Consider the following 13826-nt stretch of genomic DNA (forward strand, 5'->3'; position numbering starts at 1 on the left):
AGAAGGTTACAATTGGTGGAATAATGCAATGAAATGGGGCATCAGTCTACTCGGTGACACCCACACAACACAACTGTGAAGAGTTTATGCAAATAATAGCATTGTAGCGCTTACCGCAGGACTGTGACTGTGAAATCACCTCCCCAGTCAGCCTATTGTGTGTATTGACATTCATATTGCACTGTACAGCTTTACCTACAGATTGGGGATCAGTCTACTCAATACCGAAGATATCTTTTCCCCAACGTCCTCCTCAGAGTTATCAGACTCCAAAACGCAGTATTGTTTTTCCTCTGAAATAGTGTTCAATACACATAGGTTAACAATAAATGTGGCTCAATTCACAGTTGTTTCAGAGTCCCGCAATGAGAGTTCTCTGGGTGTCACTGAGTAGACTGATTCCCATGTCATTGATCCACAATCCATAGGTAAGGCTGTACAGTGAAGTAAGTATGCACCCAATGCAATTCTAAAGTGTAATACATCCAGTGTGATTTCAACATATTTTTGTCAGATTAACAAATAGTCTTTTGTTGATTTTATATAACATACCAACCTCGTTTAGCATGATCTATTCAATTATGGCATAATTATACTATTTTTATTAAATTTGCATCAGTCAATGATATACTTTTATTTTGAAGGCAAATCGTAAAGTCCACTATTGTGGCTAGCTTCACATAGATGTGTCCGACCACCATTAATCAAAAAAGAACGTTCTTATAAATTAGGGTTATTTTAGATGACACCTCGCTATTGTTACTGAAACAGATGTTATTTTGCAACGTTTTTGGGGATGAACATTGTTTGCATCTATGAGCTAGCTAGCTTTTTTTTTATGACCAGCACTGTAGGTGCGCGAGACAACTTTACCGGCATCATAGGATGCGTATCTATAAATCGTTGTGACATATGAAATACGAGTGAGAGTGTAATCACTACGTAAAAAATTATGAAGGCGTTAAAGTATATGACGTGCAGTCATATTCAGGTCCTGATTGGTCAACAAGCTTATTTGACGTGTATCTTTTTTGACACGCAAAGACCCAAACGTCTTTCCACATGAAAGGGAGAAAGACACTCACGATGCTTTTTTATTTTTATTAACACATACTGTATCAACGTGTCCATTTCAAAAGGACTAAGTAGCAAATATGTTCTCTTCTGCATTCCTGAACACAAAAAGGCAAATTTCTGTACATTCACTAAGGCTCCGTTTGAGGAAACACATTGTTTTCCATAAGGCAAACAATATAAAGGAATGGGAACAAGTATATTTCCAGCATAAACATTTTATTTTTCTGTTTTTCCTCATAGTTGCAATGTTGTAGCATCATCTGCTTTGCCATTAGAATTCACATTTTACTTCCTAGAAACAGGAAAAAAGGAAAAGCTAAAGAAATTGCTATTAACTCACACATTTCCATAATGTGTCATTTTGCAGATAGTTTCCCTGTATATTAAGATGTTAGTGTTGGTGCAAGAATCGTTCTAGTTGTATGGTGGTATGGAATGTTGCTACTGCAAACAATTTTTGTGAGAAAATATGCAAAACACAGTTTTACCTTATCTGACAAGCAGAACTGATTGAATAAGTGAAGTGTATAATTTTATTTTTTGTAACTAACAAAATTAAAGAAAATAAGAGATAAATAAATGCATACATGACATAACCACACGTTTCATTCTCTTTGCCAGCATGTACCTGCCAAACAGGTTCCATACTTGAAGTTACTGGGCACCTTAAACTCTCAGCATTTGGCAGACTATGTATGGACCCATTCCACTCAAAGAACTTCAGTGATGCTACAGCTGAGCTCTCTCCCATCGAACACTGATCAACGTTTGCTTTTTATGGGAGCAGCACAATTAGCAAGGCCTCTCTTACACCACCTCTGCAAAGGGGTGAGCAGGTTCTTCTATTTATAATTGCCTTTTTGCACTCAGCCAAGGAAGGTGCCATTTTCCCCTCTTGAAGCCACAGCTCATTAAACTCAGTCTAGGCAGACATATGGCAGGATATTCAGCTTGCCCTCATCCCCATGTGAGTCTAAGGAAATGCACTCTGTCCATTCATACCAGTTGTCCTTGGTGTCATAGCAACCATTCACCCCAGGCCAGTGTTCCTTGTGTATTCTGTTGAGATCCTCGTTTGTGACCTCTCGGCTCACCCCTGGTAAGTCCGTATCAGGGATATTTGGTACCAGCATGTGTTTTCTTCTGCCCTCTTTGATATGATGTTCCTCATGTTTCAAGTACTCAGACATGAAAAAGTGTGCCCCCGAGGTTTGAGCCCCAGACGATGTGAGCACATTGCTTTGACGGTTAAGGTAGGACTGGATGATTTCGTTCCTTGACAGCTCTTCCCAGTTGGTCTGTTGAAACGGACTGGGAGTAACAGGGCTATTCTGTGCACAATGGTTCTGTTTGAGCAGTTCTGTCCGAGGAAGTTCTGGTGTGACCGGAGCCACTGTATCCGCCCGTTCCGGGTAAGACTCTTTGAGGGTTGAGGGTTTGATCTGCCCTGTTACAGGGTCAAACGTAAGTCTACGGTCTTTTAACCTACATGGCATTGTGGTCTCTTCCGTGGGCTGCCCACCCAAGTTCACTGTATAGTCTCTAGACCTGTATTTCTTTCTCCTCTTTCTCTCTGTGCTAGTGACAGAACCATCGCCCTCTGCCTTCACCTCGCTCTGGGACGAGGCTTTGGAGTGCAGAAAGTCAGGTCTCCTGGTGCTTTGTTGAAGGCGTTGGTCCACGTCTGCCGGTCCGTCCCAATGAAGGGCAGACTCTGCAGGCAGAGGCCCAATAGTGAGGGAACCCTGCATACATGGAGTTAAAAGCTGTGGAGAATGCAAAGGAGAGGGCCCCAGTCCAGAGCTGTCCATAACCCTGGGGCTCCGAGCAGGGCTCAGTAGAGTCGTTGATTTGGTCGTAGACAGTTTAACTACCGCATCCTGTTTTGTACTTCTGGGACTATGTGAGTTGCTACGGGGGTGTTTGGGCTGATGCGGCCCCCCTCCTGAGACAGCCAGGTCCATTTTGCCATGCTGTTGCAAAACAGCTGTTTTGAGCAATGTGGAAGTGCTCGGAGGTTTGGCTACTCCCGGTGAGCTAGGGTGAGGTTTGACAGCGTTGACAGGGATTTTGTTGAGCCTGTCGATGTCAAGAAGCTCAGCACTATCCTTGTCTGATTTCAGATGTGGATGAGGGTCGCATGTGTCCGTAAAAGCCTCAGGACTGGCTCCAATTCCATTTGTTGGCAGTCGTGAGTTGTGTGTTCTTTCATAGGCGGTTATTTTGGAGATTTTCACTGGTATGTGTCGTCTGTCCCTCTGTTCCCCCTTCCGTTTTCGGTTGCCTGACTTTTCCGCTTTGGGGGAGTAACGGTTGTTGAAGTCATTTCTACTCTTGAGCTCTGGAACCATTTTACCTGAAGGCGGGATAGCAGCTGGAGGGGAGACGTCCATCCGGCAGGGATGCATACCACCGTTGGCAGTGCCTGGCGGACCCATATGCCCCTTGGATAGTGCCTCACTCTGCCCAGGCTCAATTAGCTTCTGCCAGGTGCGCAGGAGCTTCTTTGCACGCTTGGCGAGATCCTCATCCTTCGTCTTTTTCCTTACATCGTTGATCAGCTTGCCAAGGCGGGTTTCCTTGAGGAAGAACAGGAAGTTTTCTTTAGTACAAACCCCATCTTCACAACATCTATTTCCAAGAGCTGACATAATATTATTATGCATATTTACCCCTAGTGTTACCTACCTCAAGTGCTTCCTTGGTGATGGGATATTTCTCCAAATAGGAAATTACTTCCATTACAGCCACCATGTTGCAGATCTGCTGGAAAGTAAGCATCAAATCATGTTAAAACTATTCATAATAAAGAAAGACAAAATGTCCATAGGGAAACCCTCAATTACTATTTACAAAGACAGATGAGGCATTTGGATATTTGTAAATAAAAAAAGTGTAGGATTCAAACCCACACACTGACATCCATAGAGTCAGTGGCTTAGATCAGGTGTTTACAAACTTTTCCACTCAAGTCCCCCCTTCCACCATTGGGCAACATCCCGCATCCCCCCTGCACACCACTTCTATTTCTATGGGCACAAGAACTGTTCACACCCTTCTTGTTGGCGGAGAGAAAATGTTGCAGGTTTAAAGCTTATTTCCTGCAATTCTACACATTTTGTCATAGGGTGCAGAGAACATTTTGCAGTTTTAAAGCTCATGTTCTAGCAATTCCATACATATTGCAAAGTCTAATGTGTATTCATGTGATATTTGAGTGACTTGAACATTACTACAAAATCTTTGGGATAAAACACCTAGCTAAAAAAGGTTACCTGACATGGGCTAGTTGATCTGGATATTTCTGATAAGTTATAAATAGCCATCTAAGGCAGTGTTTCCCAACCCTGGTACACGAGTACCCACAAAAGTACAGTTTAATTGTCGCCCTTGAGAAACACCTCATTCAACTCATTAAGGGCTTGACGATTAGTTGTCAAGTTAAATCAGGTGTGCTTGTCCAGGCTTACAATAAAAACGTGTACTGTTCGGGGTACTCGACTGACATGACAAGAGGAAAAGTGATGATGCACTACCTCATTTCGAAATGGCGTGTGCATTCTACTATTACAACTTTCTAGAGTAAGTTGCAAGCCAGACGGAGTTCCTCACATATTTTTATTTATTTTTTGTAATAAAAAAATAGATGAGGCCTAACAGATCGTTCCCCAGATCAATGGATGTATAGAGGTTGACAGTCAGCTACTGACCTGTGGGTAGAGACCATATCAAAACAAATAACATGTTCGCCAACAAGTCATGTCTGCAGGCAGCAGCAGGAGTCAAATATCTTTAACTAAGTTATTCATATAATGAGCCTCTTTCTGGCTAGCTTCTTAGTAGTTCCCCTCCGTCTGACATTTTGTTTAGTTTTAATGACAGGCCCTCATCTCAAAAAACAATATACGGGAGTAGTTAGATACTGATGTTAAGGCCTACTAGCCTCGCATAAAATCTCACCCCCCCAAACATTAGCCTACACAGCTTAAACCACTTGTACAATGCAAATAGTAGTCTGTCAGCAGCTAGTAGTCTATCAAGATTTCCATGGTGTAGCCATCTCTGTTTAACAGAAACCTCACTGATGATGAATTTAGTTTTGTTGATCATCAAATACAAATGGCTGTTATTCAGATTAGCACCCCACAGCGATTTCCCCTGTAAAATGTGGAGAACAAAAGCATGGCTAAATTTGAATGGACTTTCAGATGTGCACCTGTACCGGGGATGTAAACCGATAGCAGTTTCAAGTTAGAGATTACAAAACACATGCAAATGTTACCCATTCTAGTCATACCAGTAAGGAGCATTAGGCTAAACCTACCCAATCCACTAAATGTGACTGGCTAGGTTTATTCATATTAAAAAAAACTTGCCTCAACAATAAGGTGCAAGATATGTTCAACTAAAACTGTTTAAACACTATATATATATATATAAACAACCCAAATCAAATCTGTGCTCTGAATTGGCTCAATGAATATTATGCTGTAAGCCTTGGCAGAGAAAGGTTATTTTCAGCAGTGTATGCCTATTAGTGCTGAGTGAATAAATGACATTTCAGGGGGGGGTTTCAGTTATTAAACAAATCATTTTGGGAGGGGCCTATCACACCATTTCTCAGACATGGCTAGAAAGATTCCAGCTTTTATGAAAGTCAGTGGTGTAAAGTACTTAAGTAAAAATATTTTAAAGTACTACTTAAGTCATTTTGTTTTGGTATCTGTACTTTACCATTTTATTTTTGACAACTTTATTTTCTTTAGGAATGTAGTGAAGCAAAAGTATGTACTTTTTACTCCATACATTTTCCCTGACACCTGAAAGTACTCGTTACATTTTGAATGCTTAGCAGGACAGGAAAATGGTCCAATTCACACACTTATCAAGAGAACATCCTTGGTCATCTACTGCCTCTGATGTTGCGGACTCACTAAACACAAATGCTTTGTTTGTAAATTATGTCTGAGTGTTGGTGTACCCCTGGCTATCTGTAAATTTAAAAAACAAGAAAATGGTGCCCGCTGGTTTGCTTAATATAAGGAATTTGAAATGATTTACACTTACTTCACTTTTCATACTTAAGTATATTTTAATAATTACATTTACTTTTGATACTTAAGTATATTTCAAACCAAACACTGACTTTTACTCAAGTAGTATTTTTTGGGGTGACTTTTTAATTTTACCTTTATTTTACTAGGCAAGTCAGTTAAGAACAAATTCTTATTTTCAATGACGGCCTAGGAACAGTGGGTTGACTGCCTTGTTCAGGGGCAGAACGACAGAGTTGTACCTAGTCAGCTCGGGGATTCAATCTTGCAACCTTTCGGTTACTAGTCCAACGCTCTAACCATTAGGCTACGCTGCCCCCCCACTTTCACTTGAGTCATTTTCTATTAAGGTATCATTACTTTTACTCAAGTATGACAATTGGTACAAGCATTTCGCTAAACTCGCATTAACATCTGCTTACCATGTGTATGTGACCAATAAAATGTGGGTACTTTTTCCACCAATGGTCAAAGTAATGTCAAAAGTAGACATTTTAGCTAACCCTAAACCTTTTCCCAACCTTAACCTAATTCTCCTAACCTGCAACATTAATTTTCCTAACCTGCTGCGAAAAGTCAAATCTGACGTTAATTTGATTAAAGCTGGATCCCTTCTAGCCATGACCCCATTCTCATTCACCGCCGCATGAGAGCGGAATGTACACAACCCTACGAAGAGAGAGACGGATAGAGACAGTTTGTGAAAGTCAGTGTCGGAAAAAGTACCCAATTGTCATACTTGAGTAAAAGTAAAGGTACCTTTTATAGAAAATGACAAGTAAAAGTGAGTCGCCCAGTAAAATACTACTTGAGTAAAAGTATTTGGTTTGAAATATACTTAAGCATCAAAAGTAAAAGTATAAATCATTTCAAATTCCTTATATTAAGCAAACCAGACAGCACAACGCGTTTTAAAAATGTACGGATAGACAGGGCCACACTCCAGCATCATTTACAAATTAAGAATGTGTTTAGTGAATCCACCAGACCAGAGCCAGTAGAGACGTCTTCTTTATAAGTTTGTGAATTGGACCATTTTACTGTCCTGCTAAGCATTCAAAATGTTACGAGTATTTTTGGGTGTCTGGGAAAATGTATGGAGTAAAAAGCACATAATTTTCTTTAGGAATGTACTGAAGTAAAAGTTGTCAAAAATAAAAATACTAAAGTACAGATACCCCAAAAATCGACTTAAGTATTAATTTACACCACTGTTGAAAGTATGCCTTATGTACTTTTAAAAACTAGTAAAATGATAATCTAACAGCTCTGCAGCATACAGTACTTAGGCAGGCTAGCCTAGCTAAATAGGATGACTAAAGACAGTACAGTATGGGGAGAACAGAGTAATGTTAGATGGTTGTCTGGCTGGCTGCTACTGCCTAAGCCGAGATCAGATTACTTTAAGGAATGAAAAATAATCAAATTAAATAAAACGAAATATACACAACTGAAATATTTCATAGTAATTTCCTATTTTTCTATGTGGACCTGAGAGACAATGGAATATTTTCATTTTTTTGGCAATTGAATGTTAACTATTTTTGGCTTTGGAATTTACATTAAAAAGCTCTTAACATTTTACGGTCATTATTTCATAATACATGTCAAAAAAAATAAAGTTAAACTGAAATACAAGACTTAAAAAAAAATATATATATATATATATATTATAATCAAACCGACTTCAAAAAGCACTAAATTGCTCAGCACTAATGCCTATGATAGGTAGGCCCACAAGTCTTGACCAACAGATTTGGCAACCATCCTTGCAATGTGTTGTCACTTCAACAACACATTTGGTTACCTGAGCCATTTCTTTCAAGGGAACACTTTCTTAATATCAAATAGCATAAGTAGTTGGGCCTTTGACTGATGGCACCCATACTAAGCCTACACTACAAACTGATCGAAGTCTGGCTGTGCTGAATATGTTTAGTGCGCTTTCAATTTAAACATTCTTGTCTGTCAAAAATTCTCTTTACTGGGTAATAGGCCTAATCACTGACTTTATGTGTGAATGCAACAGGTAGCTAATTACCAAAGACATTGCTGATATTGGTGCTAGGTTAATTATGAGTGGTCAGTCATTCTTCCATTTAGTTAGCTGGTTAGCTAGCAACAGTGCCTAGTAAGCAGCACGAGCTTAATGTCCACACTCGCCAGTCTACTTGGTCCTAACTTAAAAATCAGTAAAGGGGTGGCGGACTAAACTCCAGTAAAGTCGCAGTTTTTATTTACATTTACGTCATTTAGCAGACGCTCTTATCCAGAGCGACTATCTCTGGTTAGCTACAACAGTCCTAGGCAACAGTACTGTTCGCAACTTTAACTACACTGAACAAAAATAAAACGCAACAATTTCATTGATTTTACTGAGTTACAGTTCATATGAGGAAATCTGTACATTTAAATAAATTCATTAAACCCTATGCCACACCTGTCAGGTGGATGGATTATCTTGGCAAAGGAGAAATGTTCACTAACAAATTTGAGAAAAATAAGCGTATTGTGGGTATAGAGCATTTCTGGGATCTTTTGTTTCAGCTCATGAAACATAGGACCAACAATTTACATGTTGCGTTAATATTTTTGTTCAGTGTAGTTAGCTTGCTTGCTAGTTAGCTAACATTAAGCTTCGAAGTCAAAACTAACTAGCTAGCTGTGCTAAATGACAGGTAAGCAGACAGTTATCTTATTAGCATAACTGAGACAGGTTGAAAACACTGAGGTATAATAACGGTTGAGAATAATGATTGATTTATACTATTGGTTGAGAACCGAATATGTTAACATGCTAGCCTCGCAAGCCGCCTGATCTCGCGAGTTTACATGAATGGTTCATTACCAGCAACACCGCGGTATTGTTTATACGAAGCTATCAACATGCTGGGGGTCAGTCCAGAGTCCAGTGTGTTTAGCTAGTTACTACACAGTTAATTAACTAGCTTAGTATCTAGTATTTACTTAAACTCTTAGATCTACCTAGCTACCAAGTTTACAGCTAACGTTAATGTAGTTAGCTAATGTACGCTGTCGACGTTAGTCATAAGACAATCACAATAGGGGACCATTGCAATTGTGGGCACAGACACAAAATTTGTGGAAACGTTAACTGGTTAACTCACATTGCTTTGGCCATCGATGGCCTGCATCAGCCGGTCTCTCATCTCCTGCGGAGTTGCCGTAGCGGATGTCATTGCCTGGCAGTGGTGCGGATCAGTACAGTAGACGAGGGCGAAGAATGCTCCGAAAAGACGGGTGGGTGACTTAGACACTCACAGGCCTTTTGGGAGATGTGTTAGTAAATAAAGCCCCATATTCTATGGGGCTTTATTGTTTGTCCAGTTGTATTCATGTATTTTGCAATGAATAACTGTCTCCAGAGTGAGGATCTTCCGAATACTCATGTGTCCGGCTGCCTCTTCGGCAGTAGCCAACGCTGTGGCAGTGGTCTTTCAACATCGGTTTCTCTGCTGTTGAAAAACGCTCTCCTGGTGCATGGTGGGAAATGTTGTAACACAGAAACGTCAGATGTCACCACGTACACTGCCATCGACTGTGAATGGAAATGTATCAACATAAGGAGGTATTTTTGTTGTATACCTTCACTTTCATTACTGGGTTATCATATTGCATTATGGATGTGTAACCAAACACTACCTGGACAACGTTGTCTCAGAGCAGTTCGTATTATTCTGTATGTATACTGAACAGTAACGTAAACGCAACAATTAGCGATTTTACTGAGTTACAGATAAGGAAATCAGTCAATTGAAATAAATGCATTAGGCCCCAATCTATGCATTTCACATGACTGGGCAGGGGTGCAGCCATGGGAGGGCATCTAGTCTTAAACTAAACATTATGTAGTCTCAATTTAATACCTTTAGCATGAACAGTAGAGCCCAACAAATACATTCTGATAAATGTCGAAACTGTAGCCTATATAGGCCTATGCTCATTCATTTAATTGAATGAAGACTTCATACACAAATGTTTTACATGCTTACACAGGTGAGTGAGTGTGTTAAATACACAATTAAGTACAGCAACCAACTAAGGTCGACAATCACTGACACGCTACTCAAATACCGGAATAGAAAAGGAAAAAGGTATGCTGAAAACACCAGGTGCATTTCAGAGTAAAGGTTTATTATACAGAACTAGATTATAGACGTGACATAAGTTCACAACGATGAATTGAAGCCTGACTGCTGGTAACGTCAGAAGGCCTATGTAAGAAACAAATCAAACATGTCTAAAATGGTTCGGGATTTACATATTTTCTCATTGTATTCACAAGTTTTAGAAGAAAATGAGGACTATAAATAACAGGTCAGCAACCAAAATAAGATAGTAAAAGCCTGAAAGGAACAGAAACTTATGAAGAGAACAGCCAAGACTCCATTGTTTCGTATATTCACAGTTGAATAAACATGGAGGTCCAAATATAACATGTACAAATGTGTTTTAACTAACTTATTCATGTATTGTAAGTGTTATTGTGCAGAATAATCTGCTTACTGAAAATTACAGGCAAGACATTGAGATATATAAATACAAGGTAAAAGCACAGAATGGTCACAGGATCTGACACGAGCAACCCATCAAAGGATCAAATCAAAAAATCATATTTTTCTCATTTTTTAGCAGGGGTCCCCAATCCAACAACGAAGTTGATCATGATCCAAACAATCTGTAAGTGTAATAGATATGGGCAATAAATACACAATACATTATAGTCAATAAGGAGTATACCTTCTGAGGCACAGAAGCACCTCAGTGTCAACATTACTATTATAAACAGTGGTTCGAGCCCTGAATGCTGATTGGCTGAAAGCTGTGGTTTATCAGACCATATACCACAGGTATGACAAAAAATTATTTTAACTCTTGTAATTACGTTGGTAACCAGTTTAGAATACAAATAAGGCACCTCCGGGGTTTGTGGCATATGGCCAATCGTGCATAAGAACAGCACTTAGCCGTGGTATATTGGCCATATACACCACCTTGGGTCTTATTGCTTAAGTAGATTAGCCTCTACAAGATGGCAGATACTTACAGAATCATGCAAAACATCATGAAGATATTCCATAAGGCAATGAAGATCCTGAAGTAACGTAGACTCAGGAGGAACTCCCTGATGTTGTCACCTAAAACAAATATGCCATGACATAATTTCAGACCTTCATTGTGTGTTATTGGTCCATCTAGCCCGTTTATAGATGCTAACTACCTTTAGCACCTATTGATGCTAGTATCTTAGTATATTCTGGCTGGGGGAGTTAAGAGTCCCGACGCTTGCTCTAAACGTTAACACACATCGCTTGCGGTACGGTTTTGGAAAGGAACTTACCTTTCATATCAGCAAGAAATAATTTTCCCCAAAAAGGTAAATTACCACACACCTTTAAAAGGGTTAGAGTTCCCACATGGCCATATTTCCATTTTACATCGCTTGTTTAAGGAAAACAGACGGAAGACAGAGTCGACTACCTGTGCTAATTAGCTATCTGCGTCGCCGAACACCTGTGTAAACGGAAGACTGACACCACAAACATGTCACTGAAAAATACTGTTGGATGCAACTGTTAAAACAGATGTACAGTAAGTGTATTTTGCGTTTGTGAAATTAATTTGATGTGATATGAAAGTAGAGCGTTTATGTTTCTAGAACCGTACAGCAATTGAGAATCAATTCACATTTAGATGGAGTATGTGGATGTTTTGGCTGCCAGAGACAATTCGCCTCAAAGAGAACATTTAAGCTCCTAGAACTATAAGGAGTAAGGTTAGGCTCCTTCAGTCCAATATTGGGCTACTGTCCATCATGCAATGCAGCGTACCAATCATGCTTCAGCCTGACTCAAAGGCACAGAGGAAGGTATACAAACAATGCAGAAACATCAGCCATAGCTGCCTGCAGCCTAATGTTCTTGAAAAATAGATTATCTCAATGCAGACCACTCAAGTGTCCCTAGTTTTACATGGATAGTTACCCTGTGAAGTTCTCACGGGTGAGGTTTTTAATACACCATCATGTATTACACACCTGTAGTTGGTCCACGGGATTCATCTCCAAATCCTCCATGCGTCTCCTTTCTCTTTCTGTAAAAGAGGACAGTGTTGTTTGTCTTGTATTGATGAGCTAGTAAAAATATGTGGTTGAGCAATATTGGCTGTTACCAGTGTTAGCAGGTGTATCAGTTGTTATAATACTTTGAATTTCACCAGGTTCAAATATTAATATAGCATGTTGATTTGTTATTACGCATTCCTGCACCCTGGGGAATTAGGGGAGCGCATACTTATATTTTGCCCTGTGTGCTCAAATAACCTTTATGCACTAGGAGAGTTAGGTACGCTTTTTCTGTCATCTTCAGAAAAAAGTTAGATTAAGCACAAAGTCAGTGTTTTGTTCATGAATAATGATGTATAGTTTACTCATAAGTGGATGGTATTTTCAAGATGTAATTGTACTTTTTAGGATATTAACATTCTGAATTCAACATGTGGTTACTAGCTAGCTAAGGTATTGTATGTGTGAACGATGGCAAGCCCTCGACTGATCCCAGTCCTTTGTATTGTCCGTCTGTTGTACAGAGAGGCAGCGATTGGCAGAACGTATTTGTGCTCTACAAATGTTTTGTCTTCTTTTGGATGCAGATATGTGATTTTATCTATGTAAAATGTACATTGTGTTGATACATTACAAGGAGAGGCTGTACTCACTTTTCTATTCTAAAATAATGTTGATGCACTAGGAGAGCGCATCAAATGTTTTGTATATTATTTTGGATGCAGGAGAGAGAACTCTGATACAATAAAACAAACTGATCTCTTAAGTCAACGTCTATAGTCTCAATCAATCACACACAACGTAGAGCTACAGTACCGGTTACACATGCACAACTAGCACAACCTCTTCAGGGCAAGACTCAAATTGTATCATACTCACAGTTTGAAGTTTAACACAGCACCAGCATTCATGAGTAAGGTCCTAAAAAGGAGGACACAGAAAATTACAAATGACCACTTCTAATAAAGCACATGCCATGGCACAGAACTCCAACTTCGTCACTAAGCAAGTCTAAACTGGGCTACTGTAGCTAGCTAACGTTAGCGAGCTGGCAAAGAAAGTACAGTCACACAGGCGTAGCTGGTAGTAGTTAGCTTTCTTTTACGCCTGCTACGCGGTAGCTTGCTAAGAACAACAATCAAACTACACACTGGCTGGTTGAAACAAAATACCACTATTGCTTAATATCACATTACCTATTTTTTAAAATAGCATTAATCTTTTCATTAAGTCGTTGATTTGTTTCAATAATACAATTTTAAAAAGGAGAACATTACCCGAATATCAAGAGATCCCCGATCATTTTGTCCACATCAGAGGCGCTATAACTTCCGTAAACGTCATCAAAATAATGTCAAATGGCTGAAGGGAAATCCTGGGTTATGTTCAGTAGAGAAAACGTTTTGAAGAGAAAGCCACATTAGAAATATGATTAATCACGTTGGGCAGGGGTGTCAAACTCATTCCATTGAGGGCCTAGCGTTTTTTCTTCTTCTTTCGTTTAAGACCTAGACCAGGTGAGGGGAGTTCTTTACTAATTAGATACCTTAATTCATCAATCAAGTACAAGGGAGGAGCGAATACCCGCAGACACCCGGCCCTTCCAAACA

General features: G+C 39.6%; 2 protein-coding genes across 3 annotated transcripts; both read right to left on the reverse strand.

The window, feature by feature from the left end:
* Positions 1 to 1087: 1087 nt before the first annotated feature.
* LOC123723711 (mediator of RNA polymerase II transcription subunit 26) lies at positions 1088 to 9901 on the reverse strand. Of its 2 annotated transcripts, none has more exons than XM_045697287.1 (3): positions 9260 to 9901; positions 3766 to 3843; positions 1088 to 3656 (listed from the first exon to the last, which is right to left on the reverse strand). In XM_045697287.1, the coding sequence occupies exons 1-3, from the start codon at positions 9329 to 9331 to the stop codon at positions 1995 to 1997; spliced, it is 1812 nt and encodes a 603-aa protein (XP_045553243.1). In that variant the 5' UTR covers positions 9332 to 9901; the 3' UTR covers positions 1088 to 1994. The 2 variants fall into 2 exon arrangements, with proteins under 2 accessions (XP_045553243.1, XP_045553244.1); XM_045697288.1 differs by having other exon boundaries at positions 3766 to 3840; positions 9260 to 9899.
* A 364-nt stretch (positions 9902 to 10265) lies between these two features.
* Positions 10266 to 13590, reverse strand: smim7 (small integral membrane protein 7). Its single transcript, XM_014149325.2, has 5 exons — positions 13494 to 13590; positions 13096 to 13137; positions 12190 to 12245; positions 11200 to 11290; positions 10266 to 10830 (listed from the first exon to the last, which is right to left on the reverse strand). Exons 1-5 carry the CDS (start codon positions 13517 to 13519, stop codon positions 10815 to 10817), a joined length of 231 nt encoding a protein of 76 aa, XP_014004800.1. The 5' UTR covers positions 13520 to 13590; the 3' UTR covers positions 10266 to 10814.
* Positions 13591 to 13826: the final 236 nt, after the last annotated feature.

This window comes from Salmo salar, chromosome ssa16 (genome assembly GCF_905237065.1).
Source record: "Salmo salar chromosome ssa16, Ssal_v3.1, whole genome shotgun sequence".
Classification (NCBI taxonomy): domain Eukaryota; kingdom Metazoa; phylum Chordata; class Actinopteri; order Salmoniformes; family Salmonidae; genus Salmo; species Salmo salar.